At 37.5% G+C, this 20,800-nt stretch overlaps 1 protein-coding gene across 50 annotated transcripts in view; it reads left to right on the plus strand.

The window, feature by feature from the left end:
• The window catches only part of RBFOX2 (RNA binding fox-1 homolog 2), a 257,128-nt gene that overhangs the window by 200,342 nt on the left and 35,986 nt on the right, over positions 1-20,800 (plus strand). For 30 of the 50 annotated variants that reach the window (XR_013994025.1, XR_013994026.1, XM_081060025.1 and 27 more), the window contains 3 exons: positions 270-494; positions 16,199-16,345; positions 19,144-19,197. Coding sequence is in view for 48 of the 50 variants with exons in the window: in XM_081060025.1 (XP_080916151.1) it covers positions 270-494; positions 16,199-16,345; positions 19,144-19,197 (426 nt within the window). In the remaining 2 variants the exon portion in view is untranslated. The remainder of the gene's footprint in view (positions 1-269; positions 495-16,198; positions 16,346-19,143; positions 19,198-20,800) is intronic. The other 20 variants (XM_081060002.1, XM_081060029.1, XM_081060027.1 and 17 more) reach the window with 1 other exon arrangement.

The raw sequence follows: 20,800 nt of genomic DNA on the forward strand, positions 1-20,800 counted from the left end.
GGTAACTAGTCAACCTTAATATGGTCATGGGCCTGTCCGGTACCACAAATTGACTGAAGTTGGCTGTGTGTTTGTATCTACATGCATCTGTATGTATGTGTGTATATGTACAGCAATATTTTCCCCAGTCCTGAGGCAGTAAGTGTTCTACCTGAGCAGTGAGAGAATATTCAGAAAACTTTATATACTCACCTTAAAAATAGTTATGTAATGAGAATTTAAAGTCACTTTTTGTTCTTCTTTCCTCGCTCTCTCACTGTTTCTTTTAGGGTAACCAGGAGCCAACAACAACTCCTGACGCAATGGTTCAGCCGTTTACTGCCATCCCGTTTCCGCCACCTCCGCAGAATGGAATCCCCACAGAATACGGAGTGCCACACACTCAGGACTACGGCGGCCAGACCAGTGAGCATAACCTGACACTCTACGGAAGTACGCAGGCCCATGGGGAGCAGAGCAGCAACTCACCCAGCACACAGAACGGGTCTCTTACGGTATGTGAACTAGCAGATGGAAAGTGGAAGGCTGGGTGTCGTCTTTGAAATCTTCACTGTAATTACCCTACCAGAAACCCTGGTAGGATTTGAATTAACTTAGCACTTACATTAGTCTACGTAGCATTTATGTAATTTCACTTCTACTCTAAGTGTTGTAATTAGAAGATAGGACTTAGAATTACAACTCAGCAGTCCCCACCCAGGAGTTTACAGCCCAGAGGTGGAACAGACAGTATAAGAAGGTAAGTGCAAACGTGAGGGTACACTTAGAGGGGTGCTGCTCTTTTCCACTTCACCGGGAACTTGAATTTTGCAAAATCTCCTGGTCCCTTCTCTGTTCTCATCGTACACAGTTGCTCAGCAGCGTCCCACACAGCCTCCTTCCTCCTCCTGGAAAGACTTCGTGTCTTGGCTTTTGTGACAACTCCCTCTTCTCCTCCTAAGCACTAGAAGTTCTTTCTTAGTTTCTTTTCCTGGTTCCTCTTTTTTTGTTCAGTTTTTCTGTGTTGCAGTACTCCAGGCCTGCATCCTAGGACCCCTTTTCCTTTTATTTTCTGTCCTCTCTGTATAGAACTATACTACTAAATTCATCCAGTTGCTTAAGCAAAACCTATCCGTCATTCTTTATTTACTTCGTGTCTACATTCAGTTCATTAGCAAGGCGTGGTAACCATAACTCTAAAACATTTTGTTTCCTCAGTCTCTTTATCTTAAGAATGTAGCTGGATAGTGTGGATGACTAAGACCTCAGCTCTTCTGCCCAAGTTCTTGGATTTGAGTGCCAGTGTGGCCCTACTTAGCAGTATGACCTTCGGCTAGTAATTTACTCTCTGCCTTGGCTTGCTTGTCTGTAAAATGAAGACTAGTACCCGCCTCCTAACTAGGCTGTTAGGAGATTTAAAGAGTTTAATTTATGTAAGGTGTTTATCATCTTCGTTACCACTCTAACCCAAGCCTCATCACTTATTTCCTATATTACCGCTGCCTAACATTCCATCCTCCACATAGCATCCAAGATAACGTTTTGGGTTTTTTTCTTTTTAATGAAAATAATGCTATTTCCCTGCTTAACTCTCTTGATTCCCTAATATACTCAGAATAAAATCCAAACTCTGTACTTGGTTTACTAATCCTTGGCCCCAGCCTACCTCTTACTACTAATTTGCTAAAAGTAAAGGAAATGTCTTAAATTAACAATAGGTATGTGTCACACATATGAAGTGTGACAAAAAAATACAGTGAATGTTTAAATTAAAAAAAAATTATCACAGTAAAAGACACATTGCCATTAATCCCTCTCAGAATACTTCCCCCTGCTTTGAACATACTTATTCCAATGTTCTTGCCACTTTCTGAAGCAGTTCTAGAAGTCCTCTTTTGTGAGTTATTTTAGTTGCACTGTCTTGGCTGCCTTGACGTCCTGAATTGATTCAAAACGTTTACCTTTCATGGTTATTTTGACTTTGGGGAAGAACCAGAAGTCGCATGGTTGCCAGATCTAATGAATAAAGTGGATGAGGACACACTGTAATGTTTTTATTTGGCAGAAATTGCCGTACCAGAAGTGATGTGTGACACGGAGCATTTCTGTTGTGATCGCAAAATACAGTGAATGCTGCTGCTGAGTGCCATCCAACGGAGGGGCAAGGATCTTCAATACAGGAAGTGGAGTGTTGAACCTTACTAATAGTGTGTGACTAATTTCAACTTGTTTGGTGGAGTCAGTTGGGTGTGAGCTACGGTTGAGAAAAGGTATGTTTTAAACTGTGCTATAAATCGTCCTCCATCATTACAATGCTCAGTGTCACACATCACTTCTGTTACGGCAATTTCTGTCAACATTACGGTGTATCCTCATCTCCTTATTCACTGGCTCTGGCACCGTGTGACTTCTGGCTCTTCCCCAAAGTCAAAATGATTCAGGACATCGAGGCAGCACAACAGGACAACTCACGAAAGAGGACTTCCACAACTGCTTCGGAAAGTGGCAAGAGTGATGGGATAAGTGTGTTCAAAGCTAGGGGAAGTATTTTGAAGGGGATTGATAGCAATGTTTCTTTTACTGTAATAAATGTTTTTTAAATTCACTGTATTGTTTGATCACACCTTGTATCACATTGTTTGTGGGATTGCGTGGTATATTTCCAAAGATAAAAATGTTCTGTGCTTTGCATAGAAAGATCTATCTTTAGTTTTTAGATTTCTTTTTGCCATTTCTGTATCAGATTATCAGAAGAAGAGCTTTATGTAGTCTTTAAGCCATGATAAGGTTTGTATATGTGTGTGTTAAATCATTTGCCTGGACTTAAACTGTAGAATGTGAGTACTCCGTGGTGTTCAGCCACCGATGTTTCTGCTTAGTGATTTTCACTCTCATTTTGACTTTTTAGCCTGGTTAGAAGTCACTCCTGTCTCCATAGCTTAGTGGTCAGCCAGTGATTTGGGCAGAGGTTATGCTTGAGCAACTGAAGCTTATAAAGCTTTCATTCCACCCTCTGTCAGTCCTTCTCCCTGTGGGTTGGGAAACTCATTCAGAGTTAAGCCAGTTTGCTTTGGATTTTTCTTTCTCTTGGGCCCCATCCCTGTCTCCGCTCCTCATCAGTGTAGTTGCGTAGTCAGTGAGGAAAGTGAGGAGAGCATATTCAGCTGTTCTGTGAGTCTCACATTTCCAGGGTCTCCCACCAATCACCCAGTTAGACCACCTCAAGCTAGAAGAACTGTATTTCCCCTGTTAGATTCCTACCAAGTTTGCTACGTTTAGCTGACAAAGGTGTGGTTTACCTACTGCCCTCCCCACCCCCACCATCCAGTGCACCAATTGAGTCTACCCCTTTTGGCAACAGAGCTCCTGGTTTTTGTGGCCCCAGCCCTGTGCTAAAGCCTAGTTCTCCCAGCAGAGCTGAGAGATGGGGGGGTGGGGTTAGGGGTGGATTTAGCCCAGGCGATAAGTATGTAAACGCCTGCTGATCTTATACTAAGCTCTAGCAATTTTTCAAGAAATTTCTCTTGTTTATTATTCTGTTTATTATTCTCTATGTTTATTATTCTCTGAGTGATTTCCAGAATCCTAACATGACTGTTGGACACTTTTGTGCAGTTTTGTTCAACGTTTTTCAATGTTTGAAAACGTTTCTGTTCAACGTTTTTCTTCATGTTGCATTGTTTTGAGGGGAGGATTCACTGAGCAGCTCATGCCATCATAGCCAAAAGTTCCTTCTCTGAATCATTTCATGGTAGTTCAGTTACTCACTGCACCTCCTCACCACTGCCCATTTCCCTTTCTCTTGTTTTCCTTATTGCCACCGTTTCCCACTGTTTCAGACCACCAGATTGTTTCTAATGACAGTGCTAAGGGCAAGTCTGTCCCTGAATGTAATAAATATATACAGTTAAGACTTTCTGTTCCTCAACCATATTAGAAACTATTCACTATATAATTTGGCATTGTATCAATTAATTTGAGTTCCTAAAGAAACATTGACATAAAATTAGGAATCCGTGTGTATACTATAGATTGTGAATTTATTGGTGCTGAGGAGAAAATGGAAAATCTCCTTAGAGTTGTATCTACAAACAGAGATAGCACAGGTTCTGTAATTTAGAAAGTTGCCAGCAATAAAATGGGAAATTATTGGGAAGCTCTGGTTGAAGATACTTCTTATATTTTTAAGTGTATTTTTAAATGTGAATGTGAATTTGTTGTGTTTAAGCCTTTAGAAGCTGTACACGTGTGTGTTCCAAGGGGATGTGTGTGTAGAGAGATTGAGTAGTATATCATAATACCTGGATTTGACAATATTATAGATTATTTTGTTAAACTTTTGCTATCTAATTATGTTTCTTAAAATGGGTCTGGTAATTCCTGTGGCCAATTAAATTCAAAAGGTAGATAGGAAGCATCGCTATTTATAAATAACTGATACCCTTCAATTTGCGTAATACTTTTCAGTTTAAAAATTGCTTCCACAACAGTATTTTATTGTTGTTCATAAGATAGCCCTTTGTGTTATGTTAGGGGATTCACGGTTGGGGAATTCAGAGTCTGTACTCTGCGTTCTCCCCCTCCACCCCCCCAACTCAGCAACAGACGGTAACGTGTATGTGCATCAGTCCTCTTAGGGACTTGTGCGTCTTTTCCCGCTCAGTCCGAGGCTCAGCTCTGCTGGGAAGCCTCACCTGCCGTTCCCAGGCAAACCAGCTTTGTGGATGCCTCAGTTAAGGCTCAGGCAGACTCCTGAGCTGACCACTTTTTGTGGAACTTATAAGGTAGGATGTTTTTGTTCACTTTTGTTTCCCCAACGTTTTTTTTTTTTTTTTTTTATTATTATTGGGGAAGGGGAACAGGACTTTATTGAGGAACAGTGTGTACTTCCAGGGCTTTTTTCCAAGTCAAGTTGTTGTCCTTTCAATCTTAGATGTGGAGGGTGCCGTTCAGCTTCAAGTTGTTGTCCTTTCAGTCTTAGTTGTGGAGGGCGCAGCTCAGCTCCAGGTCCAGTTGCCGTTTCTAGTTGCAGGGGGCACAGCCCACCATCCCTTGCGGGAGTCGAACCAGCAACCTTGTGGTTGAGAGGATGCCCTCCAACCAACTGAGCCATCCGGGAGCTCAGGGGCAGCTCAGCTCAAGGTGCCATGTTCAATCTTAGTTGCAGGGGACGCAGCCCACCATCCCTTGCGGGACTCGAGGAATCGAACTGGCAACCTTGTGGTTGAGAGCCCACTGGCCCATGTGGGAATCGAACCGGCAGCCTTCGGAGTTAGGAGCATGGAGCTCTAACCGCCTGAGCCACCGGGCCGGCCCTCGCCAACGTTTTTAAAAATTTTATAATTAGTTTCAGGTGTACAAAAAACATAATAAGACATTTATACCTGTCACAAAGTGACAACCCCACCAAGTCTATTACCCCTCTGACATAGCACATAGCTATTACAATATATCTCCCTAACTTTTAAAGACAGAGTTCTCTTTGTTCATTTTTTTTCTTTTCTTTTTTTCATTTTGCATTTCTGACTTATCACAATACCTGGTACTTAATAATTGCTCAGTAAATACTTCCTGTAGGAAAAAAGTGAAAGAAGATACAGGTGTGCCAGGGGAGTTCTGAGGAGAGAGAAGCTGAGGCTTCCTGGTGGAGATGATATTGATCTGGGCCTGTATTGACAGTGATTAGAATTTGCACATGCGGGGATGGCGGTGGGAAGAATAGGAAAGTCATTTCTCAAAGCGAAGTTGGAGGAATGCGAAGGATCACACTGTCTGAATAAAAGCATGGCTTTTCATTGGGCTGAAGCTTTGGGTGTTTGGTCCATACTAATGGAAAATAAGGTGGGGAGAAGGGTCTCTGAGTACAGATTGGGAAGAGTATGTAAGAGAATTGTGCTTCCGGATTAATCTATTGCGTATACAAGATGAGTAGAGAAGCAGGGAGACTGGTTAGGAAAGAGTCTTGTGTTTGGAATTGATAATGAGATTCTGGACTGGGGGTTCGCAGTGGTTATGTAGAGGAGGGATGAATTAAAGAGAAATTTTGAAGGTAGAATATACAGGATTTGACAGCTGATTGGATGAGTAAAATGAGATCAGAGTCAAAGATTGTGTGATCCTTATGAAATAACTGTATCTTGAATAAATCATTTTACTGCCCAAGTTATAGTTTCCTCGTCTATCAGTGAAACTAATAATGCCCAGCTGACAGGGTTGTAGTGAGAATAAATTAGAAATGCTTTGGAAATTACTTGTTTAAATAGTTCTTCAAGATAATTGCTTTCAACTGTCTTTTTAAATTGGCTGTCCAAATTGTTGTCACTTATTTGTGCTTTTTATTGTGAGTTACAGCTGTATTTTAAAATAGATCTTGTTCGTGTTGGATAATTCCATCTTGTTGATGGAGAGAACAGAAAGAAAGGACTTCTCATACAAAAATGAGAAATAAGCAATGATATCTGGAGTTTTATTTCTAAAATGTATTTTAGAAATTGATTTTAACGTTGGACTAGAAACTTCTTGCACTCTTAAGATGAGAGCTTGTTGACAGTCGGTTGGTCCCATGCTGTGCATTAGCAAAAGAGGTAGCCGTCAGGGGGTCCCCCACCTGGGTCTGCAGAGACTTGATTATCACTGCGCCTGCCTGCAGAGAAGAAAGGACCTCAGTCCCTCCATGTTTAGATATCTTTATAAATGTCAGCAGGCATAAATCACTGAAGTATTTGAAGTAAACAAGCTTTGGGGAATAATCTTCAGATGTGAGGTTTATATTTGTATATGTATTCTGCCTTCCTAGTAGATTATGTATTTCTTGAGGGCAGGAACTATTACTTGTCCTCCTTTTATTGCTCCCTTTGGTATATGTGTTTAGTGTTTGTTGAATGAAAAAAAGAAGCTTATAAAGGCAGAGTTAGCATCTTTGATTGATTGGTAGAGTTGATGTTAGTTGTATCTTTGAAAGCACTTGAACAGAGTCGTTGGTAGACCTGAAGCCGAGATTTGAGGAGAGAGCTGAGGGGTCACCTTGCGGTATTAGTCAGCTGGAGACTTGACAGCTCTACTCACTGGAGTGCCTGCAAGCACAGCTCTTAATAAATGCAGCTCAGACTCCATACTGTCTGTCATCCTTAGTTCCTTTACTTTGTCATGCACCCTTTCTCTGGAGTTGAAGCCAGAGTTTCTTGTACTTCTCTGCTATCCGAAGATCAGTCTACCCATCCTCTCTTGGAGTTCCCCGCTGACTCCCTTACTTGAAGGTGCCTTGTGGATTTGGTGACCCTCTAAAAAAACATAGCCAAGAAGTCACAGCCCATTTGTCCAAATGAGGACCTCTGGAACGGAACAGGGAAAAAGGAGCCCAAATCTTTCTGTTACATTGCATGTCGTTGGGCCGTATCATGCTCAGCCTTCAGCAGAGGTGCTATCATTAGCATGTTCTCTTTCCAGGCTAAAGTTAGAGACCTGGGACTGCAAGGGAATGCATTCATCCAGCCGTCTGCTTTTCCAAGAGGGGCCTCATCTTTTCCCAAAGTAATAAAAGGTAGAGGATGTTGAACCTACCCGATCTACGCTCGTTATCAATTTACCCTGAAGTAGAATTACTTGTGCCCTCCAGCTCTGGAGTTTTGATGCCTATAAGCCATTTGGCACTTTCAAAGTGGGATCCGTGAGAAAACTGTATCCTGGTCTGAGAATGCCCAGAATTGTACAGAAAACCACACTCAGAGCCTGGCAAGGATATTTTCAAATAGAGAACATTGCCCTTGGGTTCATGTAAGACTCAAGACATTCGTTTAGAACATTCCTATTGTTAACTTCTTGATTATTGCTGCTTCTCCTTTGCTAGCCTTCATTATTTTGTTTACTCATCCTCCCCAAAAGAAACTATACCTAAAAAGTGCTAGCAACAGTAATACTGGGCTCTGCTGAGCCTTACCGCTCTCCAGGTTAGGGTGAGGATGAAGACGTGCTTAATTGGAAGGCCTGGTTTTTCTTATCCTGTCTACGAGAGTTGTACATTTTTCGTAAATATTTTGTGCTATCTTTTGAAGTCAGTAAACTCTGATTAGAATCACTGGATTTTAAAGCTGAAATGAATTTTAGAAATCATCTTATGCCTTCCTTTGACAGCAGAGGTCAGCAGTCTTAAGTGGCTTGAATGAGGTTCCGCTAGCTGGTAACAGAGCTGAGACTCAGGAAATCTGCTTCCCATCAAGCTTTGTTTCTGCCTCCCCATGCAAATTATAAAACATAAAAAGGCATCCAGAGGGATGGTCTTATCTTCTTAGCTTCCACTCACTCCTCAACTTGAAACCTATGAACTTAGAACATGCTAACAGATTTCTTTCATTCTAAAATGACAATGTACATTAAAATTAAAGAATCAGTTAAGCATAAAGTTTTTAAAATTGGAAGTGATCATCTATGTGTGTTTCACTAGTATATATTACATGTAACTTTTATATAATTCTTAATTCCTGTTTATAAAAATAAGTGACTTGCTGTGATTTTTGGTTAACAGTGTGATACTGGGTTTTGTTTCACAGTATGAATTGATAATCAGTGTATGATATTACATATACAAATGATGCCTTTTGTAATTCCTTTTTATAGCACTTTGACCCACTGTAAAATGGAATTAGAGATTTTCTGAAGAAAACTGAATTACTAGTTTATTGGTAAACAATGTTAGTTTATGTTTAAATGCCCAGACAGGACTAGATTCTCAGAATTTCACTTGTCATGGCAGTATTCAAATACATGGAAGAAATGCTTAGGCATTTCCCTTTAAAATAACTAAGTCTAAAAGTAATTTTCCTCAAATAAAAAATTGTTCTATATAGAAGTAAATTCTGTTTTCTACACCCCTCCAAATTATTTGATGGTGGCATTAGATAAAATATTTACTATATCACAAGTGTTTTTATTATTAAGTTATTTTAGCACTGTGAAATACCCTGATTTTTAGTAAATAAGCACATGGGCCAAGATTTCACTGTTTTAAAAAATATTCTATCATACTAGGACATTTTTACTCTTTAACAAGTTCACATGATCTAATTCTACCATGTTTTAACCCATCATATATTCCATTATAAATATTTATAAAAATGCTTTAAATGCTAACAGATCTAATTTGTAGATCAGCATGGATTGTAGTTCCTTATTTTTTTAAGGCACTGTGAAGTGACATTGAAAAGTGTCCCAACCCACTGTCTAAAGTATTATCAGGAAAAACTGAATTAGAAAAAGTATTTTTTTAAAAACTTTTTTATTATACAATATTGTGATTAGGTAGCTTGAGCGCTGGATATCAGATTGAGTTGAGTTTAGCTCCCAGCTGCTTCTTCCATTTGCTAAATGTGTAACCATAAGAGAATTATAACTCTAATGCCCTTTTCCTCATCTGTAAAAATGGCGATAATAGTTCCTACCACATAGTGTTGTTCTTAGGATTAAATGAGAAAATGAATAGCAAGTCCTTAGTAGGTAATGCCTGGCACATAGTAAATGTTTAATAAATATTAGCAATGATATTATTAGTATATAATTATTTCAAAGAAAGTGTTACAGGCAGCCCTTGACTTTTAAACAATACAGATTAACAGGCCATCCAATTATATTTCTTTTCTCTTTTGCCATTTTCTTCCTTCACAGCCTTGGGAGCTAGTGCCCTAAGAGCCATTCTGATTAAAACAGTATTTTTCAAAGTGAATTTTATAGCCTGCTCTACAAAAATGAATGAATGAATGATATGTGTAATACATGTTTGGGGAGAAAGGTGAGTTCTCCCTTTTTAAAATTCACAAGAAACCTATAAACTTTGTTCAGTCCAGTATTGTAGAAACCCACTTTCTACAAAATACCAATTAATATCCTGCAGAACTGGCAGTCTACCCTTTGGGAAATACTGCACTGTGATTTTTGAAGCATATACACACATATGTCCTTTAAATACTTTTAAAGATATTCTGGTCAATGAATTTTCCATTAAATTTTCTTGGGTATAAAATCCATTAGTCTTATTTTATACAAATTTGAACCATTCAGACTTGATATAGTGGGATATAGAAAAATTAATGAAGTTTTACTTTTGGGCAAATTTTAAACTGTTAAAGAACAAAATTCAACTGAGTAAATTACACTGATCAGTGATTCATGAATCAGATAGCAAACAATTTAGCAGATATACAGGAGCTCCAAAGAGCTGTACAAGACGAGATTTTATAGGCAGAAGGGAACAGAAACAAGGAAGTTGTATATACTGGGCATTTGCTGATTGATTAAGGCGGGGTTACTTTTCTTAAATGGAGCAAAGAGAAATCTTGGAACCCGGTCAGATAACTTGTGCTGAGTAGGCAAGTGTTGATTGGTTGACTTAGGCCTTCCTTTTCTGGGAGAACGGAGCATAGAAATTTAGTTAAGTTTTGGTTTGCTGACAGGGGGCTTAGCATGAGGGACTCCATTTGGGGCACAATCTGGTTCTTTTAATAAAACCAATGTGAATCTTCCTAAATGAAAACGTTGTTAATAATTGCCTAATTTCAAAGTTACATGAATTATATGGCAATTTACACGACAGTTCTGCTTTCAGCAGTTAATAGAAACATCTACTATACTTTGGTAAGTTTAATCTTGAATTTTGCAGTTTTCTGAACCATGTCCCTTGCACTATATGTGACTAACTTTATAACACTGAAAATACCTAATTCATCTTACGAGGAAGATTCACAAACCTTGACTGAAGACCAATTCCCATCCAAAAGAAATTGAAACCGACTAGAGGTCTGTAGTCTCTTATCCACAATTATCCACAAATCCAAAAGTTCTGAAAATCAAATGATTTTTCATTAATTTGCAGCAAAATTCACAATCTACATATAGTCTTTATCCCATGTATGTGAATATGCATATATTTTGCTAAAGAACTATCACTGCCCCAAGTGTCATTGAAGGTTTTACATTATGGGTTATACACCATTATTGCCTTTTAAAATCCTGAAAATTCTGGACTCTGATATACATTTGGCCCCAAAGTTTTTAGATAATGGATTAAGACTTGTATCCCAGGAAAAAGTCAAAAGGCAGACAGATGGAAAATACAAGAAAGACGTAAGAAAATTAGCAGACCAGTCCAGAATATCCAGTATCTAATAATACAAGTTCCAGAAAGAGAGAAAGACAAAATATATGGGGTGGAATCATCAGTGAAATAATTCAAGAAAACTTTCCAGGACTGAAGGACATTAATTTCCAACTTAAAAGAGATGAAATTCCTAGCTAAATATATCAAAATAAGATAAACCCACATTAAGCATATCACTGTTGGATAGACATAGTTGGATAGTCTACAAATGAGAGAATGGGGGAAAATTCACATACAAGGAGACAGGAATCATGATGCCTTCGGCTTTCTCAACAGTAACACTGGGAGCTAGACAATACGGGAGAGTTGCCTTCAAAATTCTAAAGGTTTTTTTTTCAACCTAGAATTCTATACCTAGTCAAACTATCATTTAAAAATGACTTGGCTTAATGGATGTTTAGATTTGAATCAGATTCTCAAGAAATTTATGTGCTGAATCAATTTTCCTCTTTCCCTTCAGCCTTACAGAGGTGAAAATAAGAAATGAAGACATCTCAGAAAACAGAGGAAAATTAATTATTGAAGAAATTGGATAATTCATAAATCAAAATATTACTCCTAAATTAATCAGGAGATTCCTTAGTATCTCAGATTATATGTTATGTCTTATTACGGTAGAGACTTGGAAAATAATACTTCATATTGTATTGCTTAGAGTTATCTTTCGGGCCATAACAGAACATTTGTTCACAATGTATAAATAGTTAAAATATTCTCATTGTCTCCTGGAAAAATCAGAACAATTAATTCATCTCCCAGTTATAAGAATTTTGAAAGTTTATCAAAACAAAACAGTTTTAGTCCTCGTTTCTAGAATGAGGTTTTGAGACAAGAATCTGATTTGCTCTTCAGTGTAACAAGCCCTGGGCTCCTCTGCCGTGTTGACAGATAGCTGGACCTCAGTGGGGAGGCCCGTTGTTTACAGAGTAGATGCATGGACTTTAGTCATAGGACTGCATCAAGCAGTGCGGCTGTCAGTCCTCAGTATAAACTCTCAGGACACAGACTCCAGCCTCTTCTGTTTCATCCTCTGCCCAGTGAATAAATTAGGTCAGAAAATGACCACAGAAGGAAAGACAGGACCTTGGGATGTTGTTTACACCATCAGTAAAGTTGCTCAGCAAATAACAATAGAAAATACAGCAAACCAATGTTTATTGACTGAGATTTTTCTCCAGAACAGTTTTAACTGTCCACTTTTCACAAAGATAAAGGCTACAAACTTTCTGCTTTTCTCTCTGATTTGTCTGTTTCAACAATTAGTAGTCTATATTGAGGTAAACTTAAAGTTGAGAATGTCGAATGGGAAATATGATCTCACTTCATTGCGTTCAATGTGTATTTCCTATTCCTAAGTCCGCTCTGTACAGAAATCTGCTGTTCAGCTCCTTTGAGTATCAGTTCAGTACTTCTTTGGCTTTTTTCCTTCATAAATCTCAGTGTGCCTTGCTGGTTTTCTTTCCTCTGGCTTTTTCTCCCCTTCGTGGCCTGACCTGCCCCTCTTCCCTCCAGGTGTAGATATATGTCACCTCTTGTAGAGCTTTCCCTGTCCCTTGCCCCCAGTACCTACCTCCACCCAGAAGAAGTCATGCTCCGTCAGGTGAGGGTCCTGAGAAAGTGAAAATGGGATCCACGCATGTTCAGCCTTCTAAAGAGAGGAAATGAAGAGAGCGTGGATACAGTGCAAGAAAGTAAGTGGTTTAGCACATGAAATTGGGCTGCCTCGTTGGGAATTCTCATCCAGCACCTTCAGACTTGCCTGTCACATTGCACATAAACTTTCTTCAATCAAACTTGAAAACCACCAGACTGGATCTGCAGGATGTCAGTGTATTTCTCCGAAAAAGGTTAAAAAGGCTGATATTAAGACTCTGCCACTTCATATGTGACCTTGAGCAACTAACTTAACCTCTCTATGCCACAGTTTCTGCCTCTGTCAATCGGGGATAGTAATAGTACCTGCCTCATAGATTGTTGGAAAATTTTTAAAAACAGTACATTTAAAGTGCAATATAATATAGTGGTTAAATACATACACACAGCCAGACTGCCTGTGTTCAAATCCCTGCTCCATTACCTAGGCAGTCTTCCTATTCCTCAGAATCCTTATCTGAAAAGTAGGGTTTAAAAAAAAAGAGTACCTATTATGTTCTCAGTTAAAACAAAACAAAACAAAAACCCTACTGTTAGGCTTTTGAAAGAATTACATTAATTAAAGACGTAAAATACGCTGGCCAGTGTCTGTAAATAGTAAACACTAAGTATTAATTACTATTGAAAGACTTAGACATGGGTCTGTCATATAGTATATACTTAAGAAATAGTTGCTATTTTACAAGGAATTCCAATTTTTCAACAAAATTCTGTAAGTGGAAAGGAGAAAGGATCATAATTTTAAAGAGAAGAAAACATATTAAAGCCACATTGTGATTCTGCTATCGGCCACCAGAATAATTAGAATGAAAATGAGAATACTTAGAGCAACTAGAACTCTCATATGCAGAGTATAAGTTAATACAGCCACTTAGGAAAAGCCACGTATCTATTAAGGTTGAACTTACACATACCCTTGACCCAGCAGATCCATTTCCAGGTGCATCTACGCCCAACAGAAATGCATGCTAGTGTGCACCATAAAATATGTAACAAGGGACTTGATAGGCAAAAACTGGAAGTAATTCAAATAAATTCTGTAGGTTTATGAAATGAAAAAATAATGGCTGAATTATAGCAATGCATGTATAACAAATATGTATAAAAGAAGGCAGACACAAGAGTGCATACTGTGGGATAACCCTTTTTTTTTTTTTTTAAGTTCAAAAATGGCAAAACTAATCTATGCAGTTAGAAGTCAGGATAGTGGTGACCCTTGGGAGGAAAAGAGTGACTGGATTGGAGCCTGAGGGTACTTCTGGAGTTCTGTCGCTTGATCTAATTTGATGTTTACATCAGTGTATTTTCTTTGTGCAAATTAATTCAGGTGTAATGCTTATGATCTGTGCATTTCTATCTGTATGTTAAACTTCAGTTTAAAAATTTATACTAAGTCAGGAGGCTTGAGAATTTTGGAAATGATAGTTCACTTTTTCTACTTGCCAATCTTTCTAAAATGAAAGATTTCATACTTTTAAAAATATATAGGCGTTCACTACAACGCCTGAAAATTAACCAATCGGGCTTCTAACTGTCCTCTTATATTGTGTCTCCAGGGCTGTTAAAAAAATTTTAAGAGCAGCAAATAAGTAGCTTGGGCACCATACTTTGAAGTAATTATTAGTTTATTTATCCTGTCACCTCACATACATTATTACAGATTACAGGGCCTACAGATATAAGTTATATTTAAAACTGGTTTGGAGCTAGAATCCGTCTTTTGAACCTTTCTCGGAGGGATACACTGACATCCTGCAGATCCAGTCTGGTGGTTTTCGAGTCTGACAGAAGAACATTTATGTGATCCTGCTGTGCGATGTGAGAGGCAAGTCTGAAGGTGCCGGAGGAGCGTTAGTTGTGAGTGATTATGCTTATTGCGTGGGCGTCCATGGCGCTGTCCTAGTAACTTAGTGAGTTTTGTCTTTGGATGGAATTTGTTTTGTTTAGTCTTCATTGTGCCCAGATTGATGATTGAAAACCTTACACTTTCGCAGAACGTTGCTTCGTAGCTCTTGCCTTTTCTGCTATTTTTATATCACATGAATCATTGCACATTTAAGCCATCTGGAAGGCCTGAATGGAATGAGATAAAAGCCATCATCACTTAGATTAACACTTGTAAAGCTGGTATTCATTCAGAATTTATTCCTGATTATCTTTTATATTTTGAAGTCTTCAAACTTCGTTTCAAGATGGTTGCTGACATCTTTGAGCCAAAAGGAGCTCTGATTCTCAGTTTCTTGTAGTTGAACATTGGGTCGAAGGGAGGTGTTTTGGTCTGTGTCATCCAGAAGAATCTGTTAGGACTCAGTTCTAACCCCACTGAGATAATAGGAACAGCAGGTTTCACTTCTGTTTAAAAAGTATGTTGATTTAATTAGCTCAGTGAGCCATCCGGTTTGGCATGCACTTCATAGAGAATAGGGAAAACATACGGTTATTAAATTACCAGATGAATACTTCAAAATAAGTATTTTTTGAATGCTTAGAATGTGTCACACCTGTTAGATATTTGTCAAAAGTGTTTCTCAACATAGCAACTTTTTTGAGGATTTTTTGGGGAAAAAATTAGATGAACGCTTGCCTGGGATGTTGCAGAAGAGATCATGATTAAAAAGGCACCCTGACACTCATACTCCTTCACTTTGTGAATATACACAGATCTAGCATTTATGTCTGTGTAGTTGATTAGTCAGGGTCCCTTAAAGCCTTTCCCAGTAGATTTTCTCAATGCAGCCTTGCTCTGGGCCGTGAAAGATTGGTTTCTCCTATGATAAAGTTAGCTGGAATTGCAGAAATGAGGGAGGAGAGTACAGATTAATTACAGAGTAAGAAGCTTCTTCAATTTTTAAGTGCCCATTGTCACTAAGTGTCTCTTCTTCATAAATAATATTAAACTACTTTACTAATCCAGTAGTCATAAACTCTGGAACTAATAGAGGGGATGAAATATTAAAATATCCCCTTATTTCCTGAAATGATAGCCCAGTGTTCTCCACAACTAAGTACAACAGACTCATTTTCAAAATGGAAAGATCTCGATTATAGAAAGCTCTATTAAGAATCTAAGAATAATGGTACTATTCTTGTATCTTCAGTTATCCTAATGTATCTCCATGTGATCTTGGGCAAGTCACTTAGTGTTTTTGTTACCTTCCTTTTTTTTTTTTTTAACTAATGTAACTAAATATTCAAAAGACCTAAATTTTGTTTGTGAACTATAGCATTTTGAACATAGCATTTTGAACATAGTTATCTATCTTTTTTTTTTTTCTCTTTGAAGAGACAGCTGTAATTTTTGCTTAAAGACACACTGAGAACGATTGGAATGGGGGAGGACTTTAACTATTTTTACATCATTCTTGTGAAGTAAGTAATTGTCTTTATTTTTTGTTCACTGTTGTTTATTTCTTTGCTTAGCAGACAGAAGGGGGAGCACAGACAGACGGCCAGCAGTCACAGACACAAAGTAGTGAAAATTCAGAGAGTAAATCCACTCCTAAACGACTGCATGTCTCTAATATTCCTTTCCGTTTCCGGGACCCTGACCTCCGGCAGATGTTTGGGGTAAGTCTCTGAAATCCTTTTGTGGGTTTTACAGTTCAAATATAATTGAATCCACCAGATATTTATTAGTCATTAGTACTTTAGGATAAAACTACAGATAGATTGAGAAAGATTCTACAGTCAGTCGGTCTTTTCATCAGAAACTCTTCTAGCATCTGTCTATTTATTGTAGACGTCAGCCTTGCACGTTCTCACGTATACAGGTGACGGTGCGACCCGGTTTGCTTGGGATGTTGGACTTTCAGTGACAAAATCAGGACAAGGTAGTAATCACTACCTTTCAGAGTGTTATGAATTAAATGAAATAATATCTGTGAAAGCAGATAGTACCTGTGTTTTGTTTTTACTTCCTTGCTTATAATTCAACAGTTCCAAGACCATATCTAATATCAGGCAGAGGGGGCTAGTTTGCTACCTCTGCTGTGTTCTTCTCGCTGTTTACTTCCTCCCGAAATCACTGTCATGAAAACAAAGTGTTGTAATAGCCAAGATTTATGTGACTGGAAAGTGAATGACTGCTGAGAATCTTAATTTTTTTTCTAGGCACATGTGTTGTTGCCTGTTTTAATTTGACCAAGCTCTTAATTTGAACTAGGACTAAGAAGTAATGGGGTTTTTTTAATTTTTATTAGTATCGCTGCCTAGAGCTTTGTCAGAAAAGCAAATGCCCTTCTTTATGGACTGGCCACTTCATGGTGACAAGACCCTGGAGCAAAATTCTGTCACAGCTGACTACCTGGATATGTGTTTGACACTGAAGGCAAGGCCAGGGTTGAGATTTAATGATGTTCTTTTGAAGTACTTGAGAGAGCTTTTACACAGAAAACGGTAGCCAGCTGGTCTCCTTCTCTACACAAGAGACAGCAACAGAAGATAGGAAGGGAAGCCTGGAGAATTTAACTTACATTTAAGAAGAAACTAAAAAAAAAGAAGAAACTTCCTAGGAGTATGAGTCATTAGGTTCTCTACTGAATTACCAGAGATAATGTGGAATCTTAATCTTTGGAGGTCTATGAAAATGGAGTACACACTCATCTGTCCGAAGTGTGTTTTCTTTTAAGTCAGAAATAGTGTCCATTGAAGATCTGTCTCGGCCAGTTATCAGTGATTTCTTAAAATGCGTGGCGCCCTTCCCGGAAGGCACTAAGTGCAAAACAATAAAATTTTCCCTGCAGGGGATACCTGGTTGCCCTGTCTCCTTCCATGTGGTTAGAAGGACAGTAGCATCAATAAAGAGCAGGGATTTCAGGTTCCGTTTTGTTTCCATGTTATTAGCTCTATAAACTTGATGAATAGCTTTGTTCAGCCTCATTTTCCTTAATCACAATAGGTAGGCAGTCCTTACTCTGGGAAGATATTTTAAGGACACACTAGAAAATCTAAAAGAAAACAAACTCTAAAACACCAAATCTTAGTTTTATAAGATAGGCATAGGAATAAAATAAAATGCCCTCCTACCTAAAATCAGACATTTTCCTCTTTCCTTGATTTTTCTAATTTTCTGTTAAATGATGAAACTGGAATCAAGCCCACAAGTCTTACTCTAGAAAATGAGCTCTTAATACATGTTCTTTGATAAAGATAGTAATGATTCAGTCGAGTGACAAAACATGGTTTCTGTTTTACTCTTTTCATTTTTTAGTTTTTACACATTTCTCAAAGTCTGGTTTGAAATTCAAGCTAAATAGATAGATAATTGGGTATATGAGTCCAGTACTCAAGGGGAAGTGTGAGCCAAAAAGATATCTGGAGATTTACTGCACATTTCTTCAATGGAGTTCATCCAAGTATTGATTAAGACAGGTAGTTTTGTCACCTTATATACACGTCTCCTCCAAATAATTACTGTGTTTTGTGTATGCTCTTCTGGTCAGCTATTTAGCTGCCTAACAATAGAATTATTTAGGCTTTGTGCTTTTTAGATTTGTCTGATTTTTCAAATGTTAAAATATTTAATTACAAAAGAAAGGTATTATTTAAAATATTCTTGATGATGTTCATTTGCAGAAAGATAGAAGTGGCAAATATGTAGGATCATCCATAATGTCCATGAATGTTTAAGTACAATGGAAAATAACACGGAACCTATAGAAATAATACAGATATATATTGACTTGGAAAGCTGTTCATAGTATATTAAATTAATAAAATAAAATAATATCTGGAAACATTGCTTTAATGATACATGCCTAAGGAAAAGCCAGAAAGGCTGTGTACCCGAAGGCTAATATGGCGGGATTAAAGATGTTCATTTTTTTGCTTCCCCTTTTTCATATTTTCTAATTTTACAGTGAACATGATTTACTTTCATACATTAAAAGGGGGGGATTAAAACAGCCTTCAGTAGTGTTTCTTTCTACTTAGGATTTACTTCTTAAAACTGAGACATTTGAAAAATTAGAGATGTAGTTGGGAAAATCCCTAGTATCTTGCCCATGTGAAGAAGCATGTAATCGGGTAACTCTGAAAATCTTCTGAAAACAGCTTCCACAATCTAGAGGTAGATTATAGAGGCGTGAGTGAATTGAAAAAGGAGAAATTATCAGCTCGGTGATGAAGAAAACTCAGAAACTGGTATTGGGACCTACCAACAGATAGAAACATGGAAGTTATTAGGTTGGTGCAAAAGTATTTGCGTTTTTTGCAATTATTTTTAACTTTTAAACCACAATTACCTTTGCACCAACCTAATAAATAAGTAGTTAAAAAACAAAAACACTGTTCCTTTTTCAGAAGAAAGTGAAATATGTGGATAAAAAGCTGACCATAAACAAATGTTTTTATTTTTGTCTCTGCAGCAGTTTGGCAAAATCCTAGATGTAGAAATAATCTTTAATGAACGTGGTTCTAAGGTAAGCTCCATTTCAGCATTAAGTATGCTTGGTTTCTGTTTAGTTTTGTTTTATTTTAAACAGTAAGTAACCAGAAAACATAAGCTGTTTTTCAAGCTTGCAGAAAGTATCCCAACTATCTGGCTTGGATTGGATTATCTCTAAAAATAAGCTACCACATGGCCAAACTTTATCCTAATACTTAAACTGGGAGAGTGATGGGCTAGAAGCAAGAGAAGTTTGTTTTGCAAGATGAAAAAAGTCTAGAGATGAATGGTGGTGATGGTTGCACAACAATTTGATATTTTTAATACCACCGAACTATACACTTAAAAGTGGTTAAGTTGGTAAATTGTGTTACATGTATTTTACCACGATAAAAAGAATAAACATTTTTAAATTTAAAAAAGGAAAAAAAAGAGAAGTTTGAGGGAAGAGTGTGGTGGTCAGGAGGAGAGGATGTAGGAGACAACAGTCCTTTATCAGACTTAAATTTGGCCCAAGCTTCTTACTTAAAGGCAGAGAGAGAGAAGACTAAAGAAAGTGAAATTCTAGGAGAATTCTAGTCTTTTAAAATCGAACTTTGAAACACCATGCTTAGAACAAATTGAATATTTCACTTATTCAATTGACTTGCTCCCTCCTTTGAATAAATTTTGACAAGGCTTAAATATGGAAAGTAGTGACTTGGGAATTCACTATAAACTGACTTACTCCTTTAAGTTATACCCAGATAAACAAGCTGCAGAGTGTAGAGTCACTTCGATCACAAACACAGTGAGTTGATTTTTTTTTTTTGCTTAAAAATGAAGTAAATTTGCAATTTGATATATGTATTCTCTTATAAATGTGTTCTACATAAGAACTGAAATTTGTAATTAAAACTTATTTTCCTTTAATAATTTTGCTATTTTAAATTCCCAAGCTACACGTTTAGAATTTTTGTGCACTAAATTAAGCAGCAGTGTTTTTAGGAATGAGGGAGTGGTAAAATCTTGCCATGGCGTTATGAAAGAATATTTGATGAACTGAATTTCCAAAAGTTTTATTTGAAAGGTTTCTTCCTCCTCAGCAAATTAAATATACCCTGCAGACACAATCAGCTGTGGCCAAGCTTATAAATATTTACCTTGCTGTGTTCAGCTTTACTTGCATTTTTAGGTTAGACCAGTTTTTGTATTAATTTTCATTTGGTCAGCTCTACTGAACTTTGAAAATAGCCCTTGGCTATGATTAAATCTCTAAGAATGTAATTTATTCACTTTATTTAACTTAATATGTGTGTCTCTTCAATTTCTTATTCCGATTTCACCATACTTTGGGAATTAATAACACAAATCTACAGAGTTATATTTACCTGCTGCCCCCATCTGTACTAATACAAATGTATGTACTGTTTTAATGATCCTGACTACTATTCCCTTCCTTTATAGAATGCATCAACACTAAAAGTGTTTAACTCTGACCATAATAATTATTTTTTAATTATTAAAGAGGTAATTATACTTTAAGCTTCCAGTTTTCAGTTAAAACAAAAAAGATTTATATGCCTATACAGAGTTTTCTCCAGCATTTGCTTGGTAAGTAGTTTTAAAGTGGAATCTATTCAAACTGTAACCAGTAA

The sequence above is a fragment of the Rhinolophus hipposideros genome (genome assembly GCF_964194185.1).
Source record: "Rhinolophus hipposideros genome assembly, chromosome: 9".
Lineage (NCBI taxonomy): Eukaryota > Metazoa > Chordata > Mammalia > Chiroptera > Rhinolophidae > Rhinolophus > Rhinolophus hipposideros.